The sequence below is a fragment of the Micrasema longulum genome, unplaced genomic scaffold (genome assembly GCF_059751315.1).
Source record: "Micrasema longulum isolate JH-2025_06_02 unplaced genomic scaffold, ASM5975131v1 h1tg000126l, whole genome shotgun sequence".
Lineage (NCBI taxonomy): Eukaryota > Metazoa > Arthropoda > Insecta > Trichoptera > Brachycentridae > Micrasema > Micrasema longulum.
Window position 1 is genome coordinate 8787 of NW_028277332.1, and position 22859 is coordinate 31645.

General features: G+C 33.1%; 1 protein-coding gene across 3 annotated transcripts; it reads left to right on the forward strand.

Moving 5' to 3' along the window:
- Positions 1 to 1072: 1072 nt before the first annotated feature.
- On the forward strand, positions 1073 to 20469 carry LOC148284387 (protein lifeguard 1-like). Of its 3 annotated transcripts, none has more exons than XM_088240578.1 (7): positions 1073 to 1246; positions 7559 to 7674; positions 10676 to 10848; positions 13368 to 13541; positions 15141 to 15247; positions 16178 to 16337; positions 16648 to 20469. In XM_088240578.1, the coding sequence occupies exons 2-7, from the start codon at positions 7668 to 7670 to the stop codon at positions 17005 to 17007; spliced, it is 981 nt and encodes a 326-aa protein (XP_088096704.1). In that variant the 5' UTR covers positions 1073 to 1246; positions 7559 to 7667; the 3' UTR covers positions 17008 to 20469. The 3 variants fall into 3 exon arrangements, with proteins under 3 accessions (XP_088096704.1, XP_088096696.1, XP_088096713.1); XM_088240570.1 differs by lacking the exon at positions 7559 to 7674 and adding an exon at positions 7728 to 7824 and having other exon boundaries at positions 1111 to 1246; XM_088240587.1 differs by lacking the exon at positions 1073 to 1246 and adding an exon at positions 6613 to 6756.
- Positions 20470 to 22859: the final 2390 nt, after the last annotated feature.

The window sequence follows — 22859 nt, forward strand, 5'->3', positions numbered from 1 at the left end:
TTTCTACCTAGTAAAAAATTGCAACAGTTATTTTTTAAATAAACTATTTTTCATTAATCTAATTAACAAAATAAAAAAAAACAATATAATACATTTTACTCAATCATACAAATGTTATAAAATTTCAATATGGATTTTGTTTCTTCTATTTCCTGAATTTTATCCACATCTGACGGTGCGTAGAGCACTACACTGATAGAACTCGGTCGTTGGTAATAATAATACTATAAGTTTAACGCTTTCAAAGGTAGTGTAGAGAGGCAATAAATAATAAAAAGATATAAATTACTTTATAAGAAATATTTTATTTTATTTAAATATTTTATTCTGACAAGAGTCAGGAATCGAACTCGAGACCCCAAACGTTAGCAAGAAAATACTTTTATATCTGGTGGAATTTTTCCCCTTTTACACGTTGGGTTTGATCCTTTTATTGTTTTTTTTCATGTATTTTTATCTATTTCTTTATCAAAAGTGCATTACGCAATAAACATAATTTCATGTCCCCAAACGTGTCACCAGAAGTCAAAATCTGTTATTTATCAAATAATCTACTAAGAGCGAAACGTAAATTTGATATTTTAGTCAATTTGTAACAAAACTTGAAATTCTTTGAGATAGGTCTTCCAGATTTTCGTAAATCTTTTCGCTATTAACACAGTGTAGGATAAAAAGGGATTAGCATGGGTTGGCTCAAAGTTTTGTAATATAAATATGTTGATGTATATTATATTTCTATGGTGTTAATCTTACTTTATTATTTTATTTATCTCGTTGGCCTTTGCTACAAAGTTTTATGTTTAGTTTCTTGTAAATGTTTTTTCATGTACCTAACTGTTGTAATTGGCTTAGGCCGTATATTTCAAACAAAAGGGAAAAGTTCAACGATTTACACATTTCAACGTATTTTTTAGAACACGTAAGTAAAATAAATTATATTTCTGTGTATTTTGAAAATTCGAAACGTACAAAAAAAAATGATCTTCGGAATCAAGAGGTTGAGACCATAGAGAAAATTAACCTACAATTATATTATTATTCCGTAGGTGTTGCCTAATGTCAGTCAATTTATACATTTTCTATGCATTTTTACTTTTCGGTTGTCTATTATCGGCTGCAGTTTTTCCGAGTTTTGCAGTTTTTCGTTGATCGTCCGGGTCAAGAATTTGGCGCAATATATTTTACCTTAACGTTTGACAGGTGTGTTGTTTTAAAACTTGGCTCACCGTGAAACAGACGTTTGAAGGTAATGTGTGTTTTAAATATTAAATAATCAAATAATATACTTTTCTTTTCCGTGCACCGATTATTCCAGATTGTATCGATCTTCCACCATTTTGACCGCAAGTAAACATGACTCATCTCACACGCTAATAATATTTTGTATGTTATTTCACAACTTTGACATTTCGTGTCATCATAAATAAATACCATTAAATGTAGGTCCTATTAAAGAATGAAACATTAAGAAAATATGAGACACTTTAATTGTAATACTTCTCACGTGAAATAACAATGAAACTTTATTCAACGCAATTGCACCCAGTATTTCTAGTTTCACTGCGTTTTTGTTATTGTCGTGTACTAATAATGCGTATATTATTGCGTTTAAGGCGGTAAATGAAATTGTAGAATGTCTAGTGACAATAAATTTTCTGAAATATATTTATCGGGCATTAATTTATACGTCATACAATTAATGCATCGCGTATAAACTAGGTAGAAAGTAAAAACGTAGAAAGGTAGCCATATTTTGAGTTTTGTGGCATATGTGTTTATTTCTCCGTATATGGTAAATTATAATTATGCTCTATCTTGGCGGCCGAATATTTATCATCCGCCGTTTAAATTTTATCTTTGAAAACATCATGATTAAAAGTTATCTGATTAATTTGAGAATAGTGTGTCAGATTTAAGTAAATATGAGAAACTTTATCAGTGGAATGACTACCGTGGTACGTAATTGGTCCCCCGGTGCTTCTTTTAAAAATATTTTTTATAATAGGTGGTCCAACCATAACGCACGATGTTGATTGTAAATAAAACATCTTAATTTGTTTTCATTATGATAGAAAGATCTATCAAAATTATATGTGAAATAAAATATCGGCCAAATGCTCGCCATGGCTTCGGTGGCATACCTCTATCTGATGGTCCATATTTTCAATGACACTGAGGCATAATTGAGGTTTAATGTGCCGAATTATCTCATCCTTTAGCTCTTGAATTGTTTCTGGCTTATTGACGCACACTTTTTCTTTTAAATATCCCCAAAGAAAGAAGTCCAACGGTCTCAAATCACATGATCGTGGCGGCCGATTGCCATCGCCACGACGTGAGATAACGCGGCCATTGAATTTCTCGCGCAAAAGAGCCATTGTTTTGTTGGCTGTGTGGCACCGTCTTATTGGAACCACATATCGTCCAGCTCCGTATCCTCAATTTCTGGCCACAAAAAGTTCGTTATCATCTTACGATAGTGAACACCATTCACGGTAACTGCTTATCTGACCTCATTTTTAAGAAGTACGGCCCGATGACGCCGCCAGCCCATAAACCGCATCAAAAAGTCACTATTTGTGGATGCATCGGCTTTTCAACAATCACTTGTGGATTCTCATTTGCCCAAATGCAGCAATTCTGCATGTTAACGAATCCACTGAGGTGAAAGTGTGCCTCATCGCTGAAGATGATTTTCTTCATAAAGTCACCATTCACTTCTGTCTGTTCAACCAACCATACGGCGTATTAAAGACGCTTGAAATGGTCATTCAATGGCAGGCTTCGGCTCTCGAGCCGTTTGGAGCTTGTAAGCGTGTAAAATCAAGTCTTTATTAAAAATTCGCATCAGTGTGTCCGTGAGATGTTCAATTGTTGAGCACGGCGGAGAGTCGAAGTTGACGACTCTTCTGCCGTACTATCACGAACAATAGCAATGTTTTTCGCAGAACGAACTGGGCGAGCATGCACAGGTGTTTTCACATCTTCTACCGACCCGGTTTTCTGAAATTTGCGCACAATTCTCCCGATTGTGGACACATTTGGTTGATTATGCTGACTATAAAAATCACGAAGTGCACAAAATGCATTTTGATTTGAATGCCCATTTTCATAAAACGCTTCAACAATCTTAACGCGCTGTTCAATTGTGTACCTCTCCATGGTTGAATTTGTCGAAGACTAAAATAAAGTTGGGCAAAAAACTTGACATTAAGGTTTGACTCATAATTAACATTGTGCGTTATGATTGGACCACCCTTAACAAATGCTAACCCGGTGGTGCGCATGGCACTGCATTGTTAAATCAAATGCAGCGTGTCGATTCCTGGCGAGGTCGACGTTGAATGTTTCTTAAGTACTGTTTACACGAGGGCAATACTTTGTATTTTTTGTATTTTTTTAAAAAAAATTTTTGCACCACAACAGGCCAGAAAGCCCAATTACAGTAGTGAATTACATCACAGAACACCCAGGCTTGAGAAAAATCACATTTAATTTTTGTGTTCTCACCGGGAATCGAACCCGGAACCTTCCGTGTGTGAGTCAAGCGTCTTGACCACTACACCACGGAGGCCGCCTACAATACAATAGAAATGACAATATTGTCTTGTCCCATCCCCGTAGACAGCCTCGACCACACAGGACATGACGCTGGGACGATATGAAAATTCGGCCGAAGTTCACTCGTGAGCGTTGCGAAAATGAATACACAATGACGTTTGTTATGAGCGAGTTCACGAAAAATATTATTTCTTTAATACCAAAATGTGTTGGAATTATTAGGACGAACTAAATGATATGAAGAGGTGTGAGGCTGTGAGAGTGAAACGATGTTTCTGAAAAAACTTAAAGCCCACTTGTTCTCTAAATCATTTGAATAAATCCGTTGCATGTGATAACAAAATAAATTGTTTTACTTAAATTACAAATGTAGAAATTTCAAATTAATTTAACATATTACAACAGAGATGAAGAACATTTTAGAGAAGGGAATTTAGAAATCCAGGCATCCACAACAGGCGCGTGCGGTGACTTATCAGTAAGGATGCTGACAAAAAAATCATGTTCTTAATTTTAGTAAGTTTATTCAGAATTATTTAATACACCATTAGAATAATAATCAATAAATTGACGGAGCACAGGAGCGTCTAGAGGTGAAGCTGTAAATTTTCTTATTTTCTCCTTCTTTTTCCACTCCGCATGTGGACATCACCAGACGCCTCCGGGAGACCTTATCGTTAGCCGGCACTCTCGCCTCCTCCAACGTCAATTTTCAAATTTTTATTCTTCTTTTACCAGGTAGTTGATTCAACAATGTTTTAAGTATCCAAATGCTTGCAGACTGGCTGGATTTCCCCCCTAAACCAGCCAATGACAGGTCATAAGGCCTGTGAATGCCCGGACATCTATATTCCCATCTCTAAAATGTTCTTCATTTCTTATGTAATATGTTAATATTAACAGCTCCCTAGAGAGTTGAATCCAGTCCTTGTCTAGAAAAATTTGGACAAACTCAAAACATGATTCAAATTTATTAATTTATCTATAGAATCACTTTGTAAAGCGCCCTTGAGGTATTATATTATAAATATGGTGCTAATAAGCTGTGTGAAACAGTACTTAAGATTTTCTTGTTATATTTTAAATATTTTATTATTTTATTTGATTTCTACATTTATTCTTAAATTGTTTAAACTTTCTACTATGTTGTATAATTTTTAGGTTTAATTTTTGTTTATAAATCTTGGGTAAAAGGTAATTTTTCGAGAATGACACTATTGTCCTACCGTCAGAAATACTATGGAAATATTTAAAAAGCCAGCCGCCTGTCTCCATATGAATTAATATTTGTGTATTTACACAAGGCACCTTTAATAAATAGAATCAATTTATTCAAATTTTTGTCAGTTCGGGGAAATACTGCAGAGAGCTGGACGCACGTACTTCGGTTCGAATTGTAATTTTTGGCATGTGGGACATTTTACAACAACAACAACAAACCATCACTATCTTTGCATACATATCTCGCTTCCTCTACATTCATACATCTTCTCATGCACGCGCGCCGATTATTCCGACATTTGACATGTCCATCTTCAAGTATTTGTTGGATTTGGTCACGCCATGTCTTTCTCGGTCTTCCTCTATTTCTGCATCCATCAACATTCGCATTGTAAATATTCTTAGCCGTTCTTTCGCTGTCCATTCGTTCTACATGTCCAAACCAGTGCGGAGCTTCTTTCTTGATTTTGTCGATACTGCTTGTCTCAGCCTTACATAGTGTACAGATGTCATTAGTGGGACATTTTAAGTATATAAAATACCTAGCGTAGGTAGCCCGCTTATTTGTGCCTTGGACCTTAAATCCTACAAACATTTGGACATGCTCAAAATAATATTTACAATGCTAACTACATAATATCTAATCTGAGCTAACTATCTAAACACATTAACCTTGACACACTACAGAACACATCCCTCAATAAAACTTAAGTTTGGCTAATTTTACAAGGTTATTGCCTTAATTGTATAACTGACCAAACTCATGATATATTAATTTAAATCGTGAACTTGATTCACATAATAGTAAAAATGTTTCTACAATATGTGTAAAATAAATATTTGTATTAAAAAATAAATCTAAATACAATTTATCAAATTAGTTCGATGTGATTTTTTAATTGACGTTGTTATGCTGAAAGCGTCCAACCGTCAAAATGCTAAAAATAAGTTTAATGCCGGTTTGATAGGATACTACGATATCTTTATGTGCAAAAAAGTCCAAGATCCAAGTGTTATACTAATGTATTATGTAGGCACGTAATGTTGTTAATTTCTAAAATAATATTAAAGTAAAGCTTATTGTTATGTTGCGTTATGAACTTTTTATCTTTATAATTTTATTTTATCAGTTATTGGAATTTCACTGTAATTTAATGTGAGCATTGTAACAATTTCCGAGTAAACATTACTCGCATCGAATTGCTTGTGTATTTGACGATTTCTTGTATTTTTAGGAATTTTCAATGACAAACAAGACAAGAAAACAAGATAACATTCAAGTTTGTTATTGAAATTTCTCGGTCGAAGTTCTTTGTAATTTAGAATAGAAATAATAGACAAGTGATAAGTATTTCCAAATTTATGGATTTAAGTATTTATGAAACAGATAGTGGTTTGGCTGGATACCGGATATCCGGCGAGCCCCTAACCCGGATGGCCAGATATATGGCTGATTGTTTAATAAAACAATTTTTCTGAAACATTATTTTTAAGATAAATTTTTGAACAGTTTCTAATGGTTTTATATGGTTGTTAAAAGCTCCCCCCATCCAATTATTCCATGGGAAAGCGATGACTGTACAAGTGCATAATATACCATTTTAATAGTATTTAACTGGGCGTAAATACTTAACCGTTTAAACACAGATTGAATATCTCATAATTGTATAATTACTCTCATAGTATAAAACAAAAATTGTAATGTCCATAAAATAAAAAGCAGTGAAAATATTTTCATGATATTTTTAATGATCACTTATCGATCAAAAAGTTACGTAGCAATATTGTTTATAAGTTTATTAATTAAATAATTATAATAGTTTTGGGTAATTTCACCCCCTTTTTTTTCTCGCAAGTATATTTTTAATTTTTTTTTAAATGTTGACGCCAAACATTTCTTATTTGCAGGTTAAATGCTTTTTCTAGGGTGTATGCTGAACAGTGATGAACAGTGATGAACATTTTAATGAAAAAGTCAGTCTTTCAAATATTGAGGGTTAATTTCATGAAATTTTCTCAGTTAAAGGAATATTAGGTATCCGGCGGATATTAAGCTACTATCCGGTATCTGGCTGGATAGTAAAATTAGGCTGTATAGCGGATAGTTATCAAATATCCGTTTTGTCTCTAGATTTAAGTATATTCACTCATAATAAAACAATAAAATAAAAATTAATTTAATTATCAATCATGTGAAAAAACTGGCCTGTTTTCATTCTTGTGTAATTTCAAAAAAAAACATGTAATTTAATGATTTACCAGTTAACATGGGTTTTGTTGCGATTTTTACTTTGAAATTAATACTAAGTAATTTAACTGGTTTTATTTTGTGTAAAATCACTAAAATAAATTTAGTATGTCAGCTGGTTTCGGAACATTCCTCTGTCGAGGCTTTTAAAAATAAATTAAATATTTTAAATCTTACCAAATTGCATGTATCTAAAATGCATCTTCTAACATGTGTTCAGTGTTTCTAGTTCAAACTGTATACTCAGAAAGGGGATAAGGGGTAGGTAGTCGGTATTGATTAGATTGAAGGACATTATAATTTTATTTTATTTAAATGTATTAACATTAAATATTTGTATGAAATAATCCAGTCGGGCCTTCCCCACCTTCAAACTGAAACTCGCATAATATGTGTAATACATTTTTACCTTTCCGCTGATAACTAACTAACGCACTGATAAAAATGAGTTTCCTGTACAAGACGTGTTAAATAATGCCCACTACTCGCCATAATTGTGTATCTCTGATGTGATTTTCTTTGATATAGGTGAAGGCAACATAGCCGCCCTACTACTCGTTTTGAAGTATTACAAAAAGCCTTAATTCTGGAGCCTGACAAGCATTTAAACCCATCGTCCACTCCGAACTACCACGCAATGGATTGTACGTATTCCTTTAATTTCATTCTCATTTAAACACCGCTTTTCTTTTTTCAGTTGGCTGTATTTACAGGAGAATCTAAACAAAAATAACGGATCGTTTTTTTGTGACTAGGTTAAAAGTCAATAATGTGGCCCAACAATGGATACCCAGGTTCTTTTATACTCATTTCTCCCAGTGGATTCCGTATTTTGCATGCTTGTTTCATATTTATTTCGCTTTGACAACTAAATTGGCGCAGTATCCGACATTCTTTCATTTTGTTAGCATTTATCATACTTTTATCAATGTACAATACAATGGTCAACCATAAGACTCACTCAGAAGCATGAAACACAAAACATATAGCGTATTTTTTAAAGATTCATTTGTAGGCTATTTTTCCACCAAAATTGTAATAGCTTCTGAAAATTCAGTCCTTCATCTCTTACCTTGTATAGTTTAGATAAATAGTGCTTTTTCATTAAATAAGTAAGCAAACTCTGACTTATTTTTTTTTAAATCCTTGATTTTCTGACCTTTGGAGGCTAAAATCACATAACTTTACTTTTATCTTGTTACTTTTTATTGAATTTGTAGATTTCAGAAGCATTTTCACTATCTATAACTACCTTTTATATAAAGTCTACAAGTATATTTATGGCTTCAATAAATGATTTGATGAATTACTGATAAATCTCAGACTTAAGTCCCACTTCAATCTTGTCAAGGAAGAACATTATTTTATAGGGTTAAATAAATATATGATCTGTCTTCGATTTCTGTTAGTTTAATAAAGTAGCTTAGTATATTAAATCATAATATGCATTTACTTAAAACGTGTGGTAGATAAAGAAATTGTAATTTTTGTTAATAAACCGTGATTATTATTAATTATTTGTTATTTGAACTACTTGCATTTATTAGTTAACTTTTTGGTTAGTTGTAATGCGCAAATATTAACATATGTCATTCTTCAACATACATAATTTCAACATAAATTAACTTTATTAAAAATCACTAATTAAAATTAATACAATAAACAATGTTTAGTATTAAACAGCATTTATCGATATTATTCCTGGCCGATTACCTTTCTTTCCCATCCTTCCCTTGACCCAATGGTACCTACCTCACATCAAGATAGAAGAAATACAAAAATAGAGCATTTGGATTTGGAAGATTATAAACAAGATTTTGACTTTGAATTAAATATTGCATAAGCATTCTTGGAATCATCACGCGTCGTTGTGAAAGTTATTATAATAAATCATTTAATATCACAATTCATAGTGAACTTTCATCATCCAGTGCCCAAAATTGAAAAACATCCTCACGGCATCAAAGGTAGGTCCAGTTCCGTGCTCCTTTCCTTTCTTCAAATATTTCCAACCTTTTACAAAACCGAATGAAATTAGTTTTTTCGCTCCGTCCGCTTTTGACCGCTTTTAATAAGAATGACTTTTCCTTTCTTAAGACATATTAATAATTAACTCAACTAAATTAGTATTCATAAATCTAAACCAAATTATTCAAACATTTACCCAATAATTACTTACATCTGCTAACATGCGTGCGTCCAAACAAGCTACAAATTCTCAGAAAGGAAAAAAAAGGACATTCTAATCACTAAACATTTTTAGTATGAGGTTACTATTTAACAATTCATTTGTTTGATAAGGGATTTGGAAGATTGTCTTTTTTTAATCAAAAATATATGTGTTTACAAATTGTTTTTAAAATCATTCACACGGATTAAATAATAATACTATAGACAATTCTAGAACAGTACTGAAGGAGTATTTTGAAAAAAGGGCTTTTAAACCATCAGAAATTTGTATGATATATTTATTGTAGAAAATTAAGTAGTACATTCCAGATTTTTTTTAAATGTGTATTTAAATTACCCTATTAAAGAAAAGCTTTATGGATTGACTATATATATAAGTACCTACCTGTCAACTAGACAGTTAAGCACTTTTTAGCTGAATTTTATGCACATTTAACATTCTAATTTTGAAATTCTGTCATTTCAAAATTTTCTTGTTTATTTTGGATGTGGTTCATAGAACCTTTTTATAAAATTCAATGTCAAAGTTTGCACTCAACAACATCACATTACTTTTGACATCTGTGTAAAAATTTTAATGTGTGTTAATATAGTAATATTTATTTTGCTGTGCATGTCATGAGAAATGGCTACTGCCGTTGTTTCTCCAATAATTATCAGTGGGTTAATTTGATAAATTTTGGTATTTTCTTAATCAATCGACAAATAGATATCTCAACAGAAAAGAAGGAATTTTAACATATTTTAACAGAAACCTTTTAAAAACGAGTAGGGAAGTCTTTGCATTCACAAGGCAAATGACTCATTTTCTGGTTTAAGTGATCACTTTGCGCAATAAATATTTGCATGTATACACTGTTTGATAAACAAATACACAAAATTTGTGTAAATTATTGAAAATGTTTTTTTTTTTGATAAATAAATTTTAAAAATACTAAAGGAAAAGAGAAATACTTGAGTTCTTGTTGTTTATTCAAATATTTAAATTTTCAGACCATTTCCGAAAAGTCATAAATAACTTGTGCTAGAAAATTGGAAATCGAGTTGTGGTAGAGAGGAATTTGAACCTCAGACTTTGGCCCGTGAGTCCACAATGCTACCACGAGACCACAACCCGGTTTAACCTGGTTGCATTCCTTTGATTTACCCAAATATTTCCATTTTTTACTATTTTCAATGACTTGTAAATAACTCTATTCGAAAATGGAAATCAAGTTGGGGTAGAGTGGTGTTCGAACCTCGGACCTCTGATCTGTAAGTCAGTAACACTAGCCACGGGACCACGATTAACTCGATTATTTATTTATTTATATTAATATTGTCCTCTTCAAAATAATCACCATCGGATGTGCCACGATTTAAAAAATATAATTGACTTAAGATCTTTTGCCTTGCGATTATAGAATTTATTTCAGCATTTTTGTCTGTGGTCTAATGGCTATTGCGCACTTTCAGCACAAGGCCAGCCCGGGTTTGGTAGCTACCCGAACCCTGCCTACCCCCCTCAAGGCGGGTACCCCCCGCCGGGAGGCTATCCGCAGTATCCCCCCAATCAGGGCTACCCGCAACCCGGATATCCCGGACCACCGCCACCCACGGGATTCGTAAATCCAGGATACCCTAATCAAGTTAGTAAAGTTACTTTTTGATTTGAAATATCCCATGTCACCAATGCGATTGTTCATGTATGATTATTTTTAAGCACAGTCTCCTGACAGTCTAATTAGGGATGTGCCGACCTCCAAATTGAATCCACCAAATGGCGATTTAAATTCCGTAAATCTGTTTTTAATGGGATAATATCGGGTGGCTCGGATAAGTTACACATAGGTATGCAGAATGACTTCTATGGCGTATTCATAATGAGGATGTTCAGTTCTATGGGAAATTTGATATAAAAGATGTTTTCCTACACGCGGTCAAAATTAGAGCGTTTAATTGTATGGTGAAGTTTCTCTATGAGTAGTATGATGTAGAGTGAAAAAGTCGAACAAAATGTTTAATAGGAAAAAGTGAAGATTTCTGCGAGCAAAAAATATTTTTAAATACCGTTTTATTGAGGAAACACATTTAGTTAATGACCACTATTGATTTTTAGTGTTTCTTTGGAAGTGAGGTTACTGACTGCATAACAAATGTAAACAACGAATGTCTTTAACGAGTAGAAGAATTTGTGTATCTGGGAAGCATGTTTTCAAGAGGTGGAAGAGTAGAAAAAGATGTTGAAAGGAGAGTGAATGCGGGCAACAAAATGAACGGAGCACTAAACACAGTAATTGCTAAAAATAATATGTCAATCGAAGCTAAACTGGCAGTGCACAACGGAGTTTTAGTCCCAGAACTTATGTATGGAAGTGAAACATGGAATTGGCAGAGGAAGGATGAAAGCCGAGTGAATGCAGTTGAAATGCGATCTCTTAGACAAATGTGTGGGAAATCAATGTATGACAGGGTTACTAATGATGATATCGGGCGAAAGTGTAAATCTGAGTCATCATAATTGACAAGACTAAGAGAAAGGGTCTCTGAGATGGTTTGGTCACGTACAACGAATGGACGACAAAAGAATGGTAAAACAAGTATATATGGCGAAAATGAACGGTAACGTGAGATGAGGACAACCAAGGAAGACGTAGCATGATCAGATAAACCAAAATCTTAAGTCTGGTCATGTCAAAAGCAGACAAAACCGAAGGGCATGTATGAATGTGGAAGGAGCTAGGAATATATGCCAGGATAGACGTGTGTGGCGGTCCATACTCTCTGCCTACCCCTACGGAGAAATAGCATGATGGTAGTAGTAGTGGCATGCTGAAAATAAGTTTTTCAGTGGTTTCTCGCAGTATTTTTTCCCCCATTCTTCAAATAGCATCGCCCACAAGTCTGCTTAATTGTTTCGACACCTTTCAGTTTTTTTTCCTATCAAGATGTTCCTACCAATGTTCTATTAGATTTACATTTGGGCTCTAAGGGACCAATCAAATAATCAAATTTTCCCCGCATCCTTTTTGTGGATCAAATATGTTTTAACTTGTCTGGCTGTATGCTTCAGATCATTATCCTGCTGCAGATCAAAATAATCGCCAATTAGTTTTTTTCCAGAGGGGATGGCATGATTCTCCAGAATGTTCAAATAGCCCTCAGCATTTCATTTTCCTCCACGCCAGATCCAGAAAAACATCACTGAACTTTTTTATTTAACATATTTTTACATCGATTTTGAAACAAAATTAAATATTTGTTGTACTAAATTATTTCATGTAACCAGGATTCGCTGATATATCAAAGGATATTTATCAAGATGTTGATCATGATAATTATTAATCGATATTTCTGTGGCTTGGGTCGCAAAGGACCAATGTCGTAAATCACAACATTACGGTAGAGTAATTTTACGGCTATTTCGAGACGTTATAATAAACTGTTTGAGGCGTTTGAATATGTATGTGTACATATTTTTTTAATTGACATCAATCCTCTACAAAATGTTGGCAAGAAAAAAAAATTATTCGACATTGACCCTTTTAGACCCAAGATACAGATTTATCATAACCGTAATTTTGGTAGATCCCGTCTTACGCTGAAAAAAACTCTAATTTTAAATAATTTAAGGCGCTTAGTAATTTTCCGTGTTAAATAATTGATCTATGTATTCAGTTTTATATATTTTAGACGCCTACTTTTTATTTAGAACCCTGGATGTGTGTTTTCCACTTGATGGCTACTCTCGTGTAAATATCCTGAAGAAGGATCGAATGGGGATAATTAGGCTCAGTAGTGTAGTGGTCGGCGTATTCGACTACCACGCTGGGGGTCGCAGGTTCGATTCCTGGCAGGTTTGAGGTGAAATATTTGATTGAAAGGTGTTTAACACTGCAATATTTTACTGTCCCTAAAGCGTAAGACTGATCACCTTACCTTCTTGTAACAGATTATCAAAATACACTGCATCTGGTGTTCCGATGAATACCGGATTTTAACAAACCGTCTATGGAATTAATGACAAGGAATTTTTTTTTTAAAAAATGGTATTTAACGACAAGAATTATCGGCGCTACCTGTAGCCCGAAAAAGGTGTGCATCGTTGAGAGTTGATAGAAAATATGTATATATAGATGACAATAAAAATATTATGTGTATTTTCCAGGGTGGTGGTTACATTCCTCCCGGTGGGGGCTACCCGCCTCCCGCACCAGGCTACCAGCAGCCCGGGGTCCCTCCCTACGGAGGAGGCCCCTCCAACTTGTCCAACATGGAAGATGGATCGGTCAAGGGGTTTGACTTTTCCGATAAGTCCATTCGGTTGGCCTTTATCCGCAAGGTAAACAATCTTCTTCATTGGCTGATCTGTGGAAGTCTGGGCATTGACCTCATTGAGGCTCATGACCTAACGTTGGCTGATTTAAGCTATCACTTAACACACTGAGTAATATTCACCATTCTGCCTGTGTTGGAAATCCGTATTTCTTGATCTTCTATTGACGTTAGTGATGTGTGGGTGAGATTCATCGGGTTGGCTTATAGGATAATTATTCCCATATCCGGGTGGAATTTAAAATATACTTCTGCATGTGAAATAGAACCAGAATCGTGGGTGAGTGTTTTCGACTCGATTGCTGCGAAGTCAAGTGGAGATACGTTAGCATCGTAGTGATGTGGTTGGCATGTTCGCCTACCTTGCTTAAGGTCCCAGGTTCAACCCCTGGCGAGGTTCGACATGAATTATTGATTTAAAGAGGCGTTTTACACTGCAATATTTATAGTCTCTGGACTGGCATCTTAACTGTAAAAGGAATTGATTATAATGTTATGTATTTTATCTAGATGATTGTACAAAATAAATTTTCACAGCCTTAATCGCGACATCTTCCAGACTGGTATCTTTATTAAGGAGTCCAATATATTTATACAAAACAGAGGTAAGGATAGAGAGTTCAAAAGTATATGGGAGTAAATTAAATTTAATTAAATTATTTTTGTCTTAAGGATCATTAACAAAGTGTTTCAGGTTAACTAATGAGTTGATATAATGATATTTCTAATGGGTTTAAGTATTGTAAATAAATTCATTTTAACTGTCCCGTCTTTCGTGAATTTGATTTCTGTCAATTATGATTTCTGAAAAGACAAAAATAATTCAATTTAATTTACTCTCATATAATTTTGAATTCTCTATCCTTACCTCAGTTTTGTATAAATACATTGAACTCCTTAATAAAGATACCAGTCTCGAAAATGTCGCAAAAGCGGTGAAACTGGTCACTGAATATTCCAAATTTGTGGATTAAAGTATCACTCGTCTTTTGTTTCTATAATAAATTACAATGAACTTTCATCAAAAAATTTTGCTTACAAACTTAAATAATAAACAATACAGAAACGCTTCTTAAAAAAAAAAAAACATCATTTTTAATTATGTCACCTTCTGATGACACTCCAGCTATATGGATGTTTGATTTTAACAAAAACTTAATTTGTTTCGGCAACTCGTTAAACTTCTTTAGTCCTTTATGGTACAGATTGTTCTGAGTTGCCTTGATTCTTGTTTTAGGGAGTCTGAAACATTCACGTCCCCTCATAGGATAGCGATGAATTTCATTACCACGCTTAATATTACTGAGCATGTATTCGGGCAACAATTTGAATATTAATATTAATGTGTTTAAAATTACTCTTTGCTTGGCCAAAAGCATGTTCAGCACCGTCAACATAATCTATGCTGAATCTTTGTATATCTGCCACATTCTAATATATATGCATGACATTATATTGATTTTCACTGCTTCGAAAGAGAATACTGGAACAACAATTGGACAAATAATAAAGTATAATTAACCTGATACTAGCTGTGTTTTTCAACCAGTTGCATTGTTTGTTCCCTGTGAAAATTTGGTAATAATCTGCTGCCGTCACCTTGCAGGTATACTCCATTCTGATGTTACAACTGTTGGTCACCTTTGGTTTCATAGCTCTTTGCTTACTCCATAAACCAACACAGAAATTTATCATGGCTCATCATGAAATTTGGTAAGTTTGTACTCTTTTTCGATACGTATATAAAACAAAGATTACCAATGAGGAGAAAAACAAAATCTCAAAACTCACTGTTCAAGGGATTGAAGCTGTATGAACAATTAATTACCTGAAGAAATAGAAAGGATTCAATTGAAAAAATTGTAATGTTTTTAAATTGTTGTAATGATTTTAAATTGTTGTAATGATTTTAAATTGTTGTAATGATAAAATGTTTATATTTGTTCTTAAGGTGTTATGAACTACAGTAAAACCTCGTTTTTACGTTCTTCAATTTTACGTTTACTCGTTTTTTACACCGAAATGTTCAGGCCCCATTGATTTTCATACAAATATTCCCCCCAATCAACGTTTTTTACAATTTTTTTTTTTCGGAACTCATTTGATGTGCCAAAAAAGCCTAAATTATGACGAAATAATGATGCCGCGATCTCTATATGACAGTTGTTTTTAGTGATGCCATAGAAAAAAAAAGTGATACCGTATAAATAAAATTTCCCAACTACCGTAAAAATATTATTTACACATAAAATATATTTTTTATATCAAATAAAAAAACAGATTACATAATATTGTTTGAAAAATACAAAGTATAAAAATATTGTCAATTTCCACTTATCACCGTTTTTACAATTTTTCTATAAGTATATGTACACTATAGTGTAGCAAATCAATTTTATTTTTATTTAATTCCTATTTTTTCCATACATTTTTCATTTCCTCACTTTTGCGTTTTCCTCAGTTTTACACCTTTTTTCTTGCTCCCTTGAAAAAACGTAAAAAGGGGGTTTTACTGTAGTTACTCGCATATTTTATATTATTTTTTATTATTGATTTAAAGAAATTCTAGTAGGGTAGGCACTGCTTATGTGCCCATATGTGACCATAATCTGTTTGTCTGTAATATGTGTGTCTGCTACACAGGTGGATCGCATTGGTGATAATGTTTGTGACTCTCATCTCCATGGCATGCTGCAGCAGTGTGAGACGTCGTGCTCCCATGAACTTTATCTTCCTGTTTCTGTTCACTTTGGCCGAGTCCTTCCTGCTCGGAGTGTCGTCTTCTAACTACCAGTCTGTTGAGGTATGCACACACTAGTGGTGGAAAAATTAACATTAGAATTGTGAATTTGTAATGAAATATGTATGATTAACATAAAAAAAATCCAATAGATGTAATTATTTTTTAAATATTTTTTGCACCACAAAAGGCCCAATTACAGTGGTGAATTACATCACAAAACACCCAAGCTTGAAAAAATCACATTTTTAATTTTTGTGTTCTCACCGGGAATCGAACCCGAAACCTTCCGTGTGTGAGTCAAGCGCTGCTAAATGAATATGAATATAATAAATAATTAAACTGTATTACAAAATAATGAATTGTGTTTCAGGTTCTGATGGCCGTCGGGGTAACAGCGGCCGTGTGTCTCGCACTGACTCTGTTTGCCTTCCAAACCAAGTGGGACTTCACAAATTGCGGCGCATTCCTCCTCGTGGCCACGGTCATCCTTCTGATCCTGGGCATATTCGCCATCTTCTTCCCGGGAAAGACCCTGTCTCTGGTGTACGCCTCCCTCGGTGCCCTCCTGTTCTCCATGTACCTGGTGTACGACACCCAGCTCATGATGGGGGGCAACCACAAGTATTCCATCTCCCCCGAGGAGTACATCTTCGCGGCCCTGAACCTCTACCTGGATGTGATCAACATCTTCATGTACATCCTGACCATAATCGGAGCCGCTCGGGACTAGAGCGAAACTAACTCTACCGAGTTGTTGTAAATAATGCGGGTATTATCACATTCTACTGAATTATTGCGAAATAATCTTCATTCACATATGTTCCCCATTGTGGCGCAACTGGATTGCGGGCTCGCGGATCAGAAGTCCGAGGTTCAAACCCCTCAAGATTATTAAGTTATTTAAAATGTTTAGAAAATGGCCGAATCAAAATATTTCTTTAAAAGTATAAAACCCTCTAAATGCATTTGAGAAAAATCTATTTGAATGTTTAGACTCGACAAAAGTCTTTTCCGGTCTTCCTTATTCATATTTTGGACATGATATGTACTCATGGAACCGTCTTACTTCATTTGAATTAATTCAATAGTAAAAAATATCTGGTAAATGGAATTAATACTAATAAAACAACTTTGTTTTTAACCACTAATTTTTATTTTCCACCGACCGGTTTCAAAGCAAACAAGCTTCTAAAATTAGTGCGTCAAATATAAACTTTATATAGGAATTAATACTTTTCACCTGTAAACATTTTTTAATTGTGGGTTTTTATGCGTAGTAACTTTGAAACTAAACCTCGGAGAATTTTATCATTGATAAAGCTTGCAACGTAACATATAACTGCATTTTAACACGTTGGTTACGGTGTGCACACATTTGTGCATTTCAGAAACCTTATTTCGCGGCGGGGTGCACATTTTTATGCATTTCAGTTATCCTTCAAAAAACACGTCTTAAACTTCTAATTTCTTCCGTCATGTTTGCTTCGCTGTGGAGCGGATAGGTGTCGCTATAATACAAAAATATCATCGATTCTTTTCTGTTCCAGAACATAACTAAAAGTTATCATAACAAAGATCGCCGCAAACAATGGGTCAACTAAAATGGTTTTATCCCTACACTGCGATATAATCAATAAAATGATCCACATATAATTAATAATTTAAGCGCTACAGTCTGCCTGTCCAAAATGAATAGGGGCATCAGTGTTGCTCTGATAACATGTATATAATCTTAACTAATTATTTCGCAATAATTCATTATAAAGTGAATGTGGATTGATCCAAAAAAATATTATTTCTGCCCCTTGGATTATGTCCAACCAACACATTGGTGATAATTCAATGCAGATTATTATTATATTGTGTATGTAGGGTTAATATAGTCCTAAATATGTTAATGGCTTATTCATTGAACAAAAAATATTTATTGTAGTTGGCATCTATGTTAATGCCTCATTTCATTCATTTATTTATAATCTTTAGTATCGACGAAATGTAACTAATCATTATATTGCTTGTAATGTAAATCATCTTTAATTTAGTTTGATATCGTTAGCTTTATTATTGAGCATTTTTCATACGTTTATCACATGTTTAAACTATGGGAAATTATCATTTGGGGATCTTGAGGCTTTAAAAAAAAATTAATACGTCATAAGTTATTTATGAATAAAGAGTATTTTATAGTGTTTCCTGGTACCTCGGGACTCTTCTAGACAAAATTAAGGGTTTCATAAACTTTGAATACATTACACTTACCAATAAAAAGTCTCACGCCATAGATTGGATTATGATTCTTCACTCTGGGGTGATATTCTGAACGCTATAGCGCGCGAGGAGAACGCTTTTTTAGTGCGTATTTATGTACTAAATACATGCCAAGAATGTTCAGACTACCAGCCCTGGTGTTGTAAATTTGAGCGATTTAATAACATAAATGTTCGTGGTTGAGCGACTTAGAATCCATTGGGATTTTTCGGTCGAATAGATTTATGTGAAACCTTATTTTTCAAAAGTTTCTAAAAAAAAAACTTTTTACAAATTAACTTTACTAAAAAATTATAATTACGATTTTTATAATTCAATAACTTGAAAATAATTACATCACAGCCACAAAGCTTTATACAAGTAAATTTTAACGTCCTCTGTCCAATTTATTCTAAGCTAATTAAAATAATCAGTTTAATGTGAATGACATTGGTAAAGCTGTTCACACCATTGTATATTTGATCGGCTTCAAACTACTTGAATATATAAAAAAAACATTCCTTTTTATTTCAAATATATACACAAAGATTTAGCTGCTTGTGACAAAGTACTAAAATTAGCTTACTATAATACACGTACACCCTTAATTTATTTAAATATAATAAATTTGTTCATTCAATCAAATAAAAATTTATTTTTTTTCATTTGCGGATCTGCAACCTGTGAATTTGCGAGTTCAAAATATATTAATAATCCCGTTGAAACTCGGCATTAGTTAAAATATTATTCTTATATTATGTATATACACTAATTACATAAAAAAAATATTACTGTTGAAAATATGGTATGTGTACATAAAAAAATAAAAGTCATACTAATAAAATTATATTTCTGTGTGATACGTGGGTAGATTTAGAAAGTAAAACTGTAAAAATAAGATACTGAAATGTATTATTTTTTTCAGTTTATGCCATTTGGTTCACATTAAAAATCGCTCGTAACGTATCTTAATCTTTATGGTGTTAGGGATTTTGGGTTTTAAGCAACGTTTTGTCTTACATTCTTCCCTTAAAATGCCATCCCTTATAATTACGTCGAAGAATTGTAAAAGAATATGAAAGTACTAAAATTATGACTTGGGCATTTTCAGATAACTCGATAAAGTACATAAGCTAGATCAATGACAAGATACGGTGATGTAGGAATTGGTTGAATGAAGAGACGGGGGCCTATATTTATTTGATATTGCACTAGAACTTTAATTAAAGAAATGTTAACTATCTTCTAGATTTTACGATTTACCTAAAATTATCAGTATTTAATATTTCACTGATTGTTTTTTAAATGAAAAAAAAAATTGTTAACGCACCCTTGATTGGAACCCAAGTTTAATATTTTCAGATATTAATGTTAAATAAAATGTTAGATGAATATAATTATTATACATACTTTCTTTTTCATTCCATAATTTTTATTGTTTTCTTTTGCCTATTTTATAAATATTTTTTACTGTTTCAAATCCTGCTAACATGCGTATGTAGTATTAAAACCTAATTTTTCTTATTACAAAATGTTTAATGTTGTAAATAATTTCTTGTGAAAGACAAATTGTGAATATTTTGAACACCTAAGGTATAAGTTGACTGCTTCAAAAATATAATTTGGACGACTGATAGTGAAGTTCTAGTATTCTTTATTTACCCCGTGACAGAAACTCCACTTAGAGTTTTGTTCCTTATGTTAGAATGGTTACCATGTTGGATTTAAGTGAATTGAAACAATGGAAGGTAGTTTTTGTATTTTTGCTAAATGAAACATCTGTCATGGTATTTAAAGACAATTGTGTATTTGTTATCTGCCCACTAAGGGGAGACATTCTAGAATCACCTATTCATTGTTTGAGAAATCACTAAGAGTACATTGTTATTATTTGTGTATTTTCTGTCAATTTTTATGATAATAAATATTTTATTTGTCTTTTTAAGTTGTTTTTTCTTGCACAATCACTGAGTAAGGTATGTTAATTAATGATTAGTTTGCTTTAAATTGTCCGAATCTTCAAATTAGACGACCGACATCCTTAGATGTGTTACGTAGATTTTATTACATGCTGCAGCAAAAGGAAAAAATTCAATAAAAAAATATTTATATTCTGAAAATTTAAAAGATTTTCACCCATAAAAATAAACCCACCAACGTACTTTGTACAAATATTTCAAAGAAATAAACAACTGAAAAGGTCTTAACCGTCGTTTGTAATTTTAATTTATACAAACATGACAATGGAGGAATGTGAAATATTTAAATGCTTATCAGTTCATGGTTTACCTTTTCATTCTAACTCTCAAAGCACCTTTGTGGAAGTTTTTTTTCTTCTTTCCCTTTCCGCACCTAACGCTGCATTGGCTCACCAATCCCAGTGTATCTCGATCATTTTTGTTGCATGAAGGTAAGATGATCAGTCTTACGCTTCAGGTACCAGTCCAGGGACTGAGATATTCTGGTGTCAAAACACCTTTTTTAAATAAACATTTTGCGTCAACCATGTCGGGAATCGAACTCGAGACCTCTTGCATAGTCGGCAAACACGCTGACCACTACACCACGAGGCCGACATTTATTTATTAATAGACTTTTTTAACTTAGTTTACTAAGCCAAAAATATTTTTATGTATCGTTATCAGCGCTATGATTTTCTAAGTTTTGTATTTCTGAAATTCTGTCAGTCAGTCAGTTCTGCCAATTGGTCCGTTGTCTTATCGTAAACCGGAAATCTTTCACAACTCTCTTATCTTTGGTTGATTCATATGAACTAGTGACGTCGTTCAAAGTTGTTCATTTTTATCAAAACCTTTTTTTATTATTTTTTCGTACAATTTAATGCTCTCATTTTTACTACACAGAAAACATTTTTTGTATCCTATTTACCGTGGGGCTGAAGTTCCTCATTCCACCTTCTTCTTTAACTTTTAGAGTCCATGTGGCTCGACTGGAATCGTTTCCCATGCACTATCAAAGATGTTTCTACAGTAGCTCTGTTTAAATCATGTCTGAAGAAACATCTTTCTCTTCCTTAATATCTACTCTTTTCCCCTCTATGCCCCTTTTCCCATTGAAGACTAGTATCAATATTGCATACATATTGCTAATTCTGTATCTATATTTTCCTGGCATACATTTTAAAATTAAAAACATATTAATAAAACTTTCAATTTTATTGGCTGGTGGGTAGAAATTTCCATTTGGCAATAAGCCCCTCCAATGCATACAGAAAGAAATGCTAGTTTATCCCCGATTTCTTCAATATCGTCTATATGAAATCGCTAGGCCCTTATGAAGTCAACCCCTAAAATAATAATTCTTCTAAAATTCTCAGCTAATCGGGATCAAAAACTATATTTATAGAGAGCTATTTTAGGTCCTAGTGAGGTGCCTTGATTCACAGTTTGTAGTATATTGAAGGCAGCATTAATTTTTATTTAATTAAGGTCCTATCTCCTTCAAACAGTTGAATAATCAAAGCAGTTCGTAAAAAATATATTTATGACAGTCAATAAGTTATTAATAGAAAAATGCAAAACAATATAGAAATGAAATGTTTATATTTTTTGCATTATTTATGAATAGCGTAAATAAAAACAAGTTCTATCATGTTTTCTTAGACATAAATACATTGTTGCATATTTATTTATCTTACACATTTGAATACCAGCAAGGATGCAACATTATGTACATAACTATTTTTATTTTTAAAAGTACATATGTTCTTTTAACTTTCATCATGATCTACAAAAGTGATTATATTACTCATACTACACCACAGTGCACATTTGTTTCATGAAAGGTAAAGTGATCAGTCTTATGCTTCAGGTGCAAGTCCAGGGACAGTGAAATATTTCATGTCGACCTTGGCAGGAATCGACCCTGGGAGCCAACCACTACCCTGTGAAGCGGACGTATCTCCACCCGGTTTCCTTTTCCACTGAGTCGAATACAGTCATCCAGGATTCTGATTCTATTTCACACACAGAACTGTAGTCTTCCGAACCCAAAATTGTCCAGACAGAAAAAATAGTAATGATTTTATTATGAAATTGAAGAACCTACAAAAACTTTACTTTTGTTCAACCTTCTTTAATTTTGTGTTTATTTCACACATCTTTTAAGTAGTTATTAAAACAAATCTGAAATCTTAGGATATTCAGGATTACAACAATTTATGTATCAGAACCAAAAATCATTAAATATTTATGCAATGAAACTCTTGAAATGATAAAACAGATAATTATTTTTGTTGTGTTTTGGGCACCCCTGTCAAACCAAATTAATATTAATAATTAATCTATTGCCTGATAACTGGTTGCCTGATCTGTG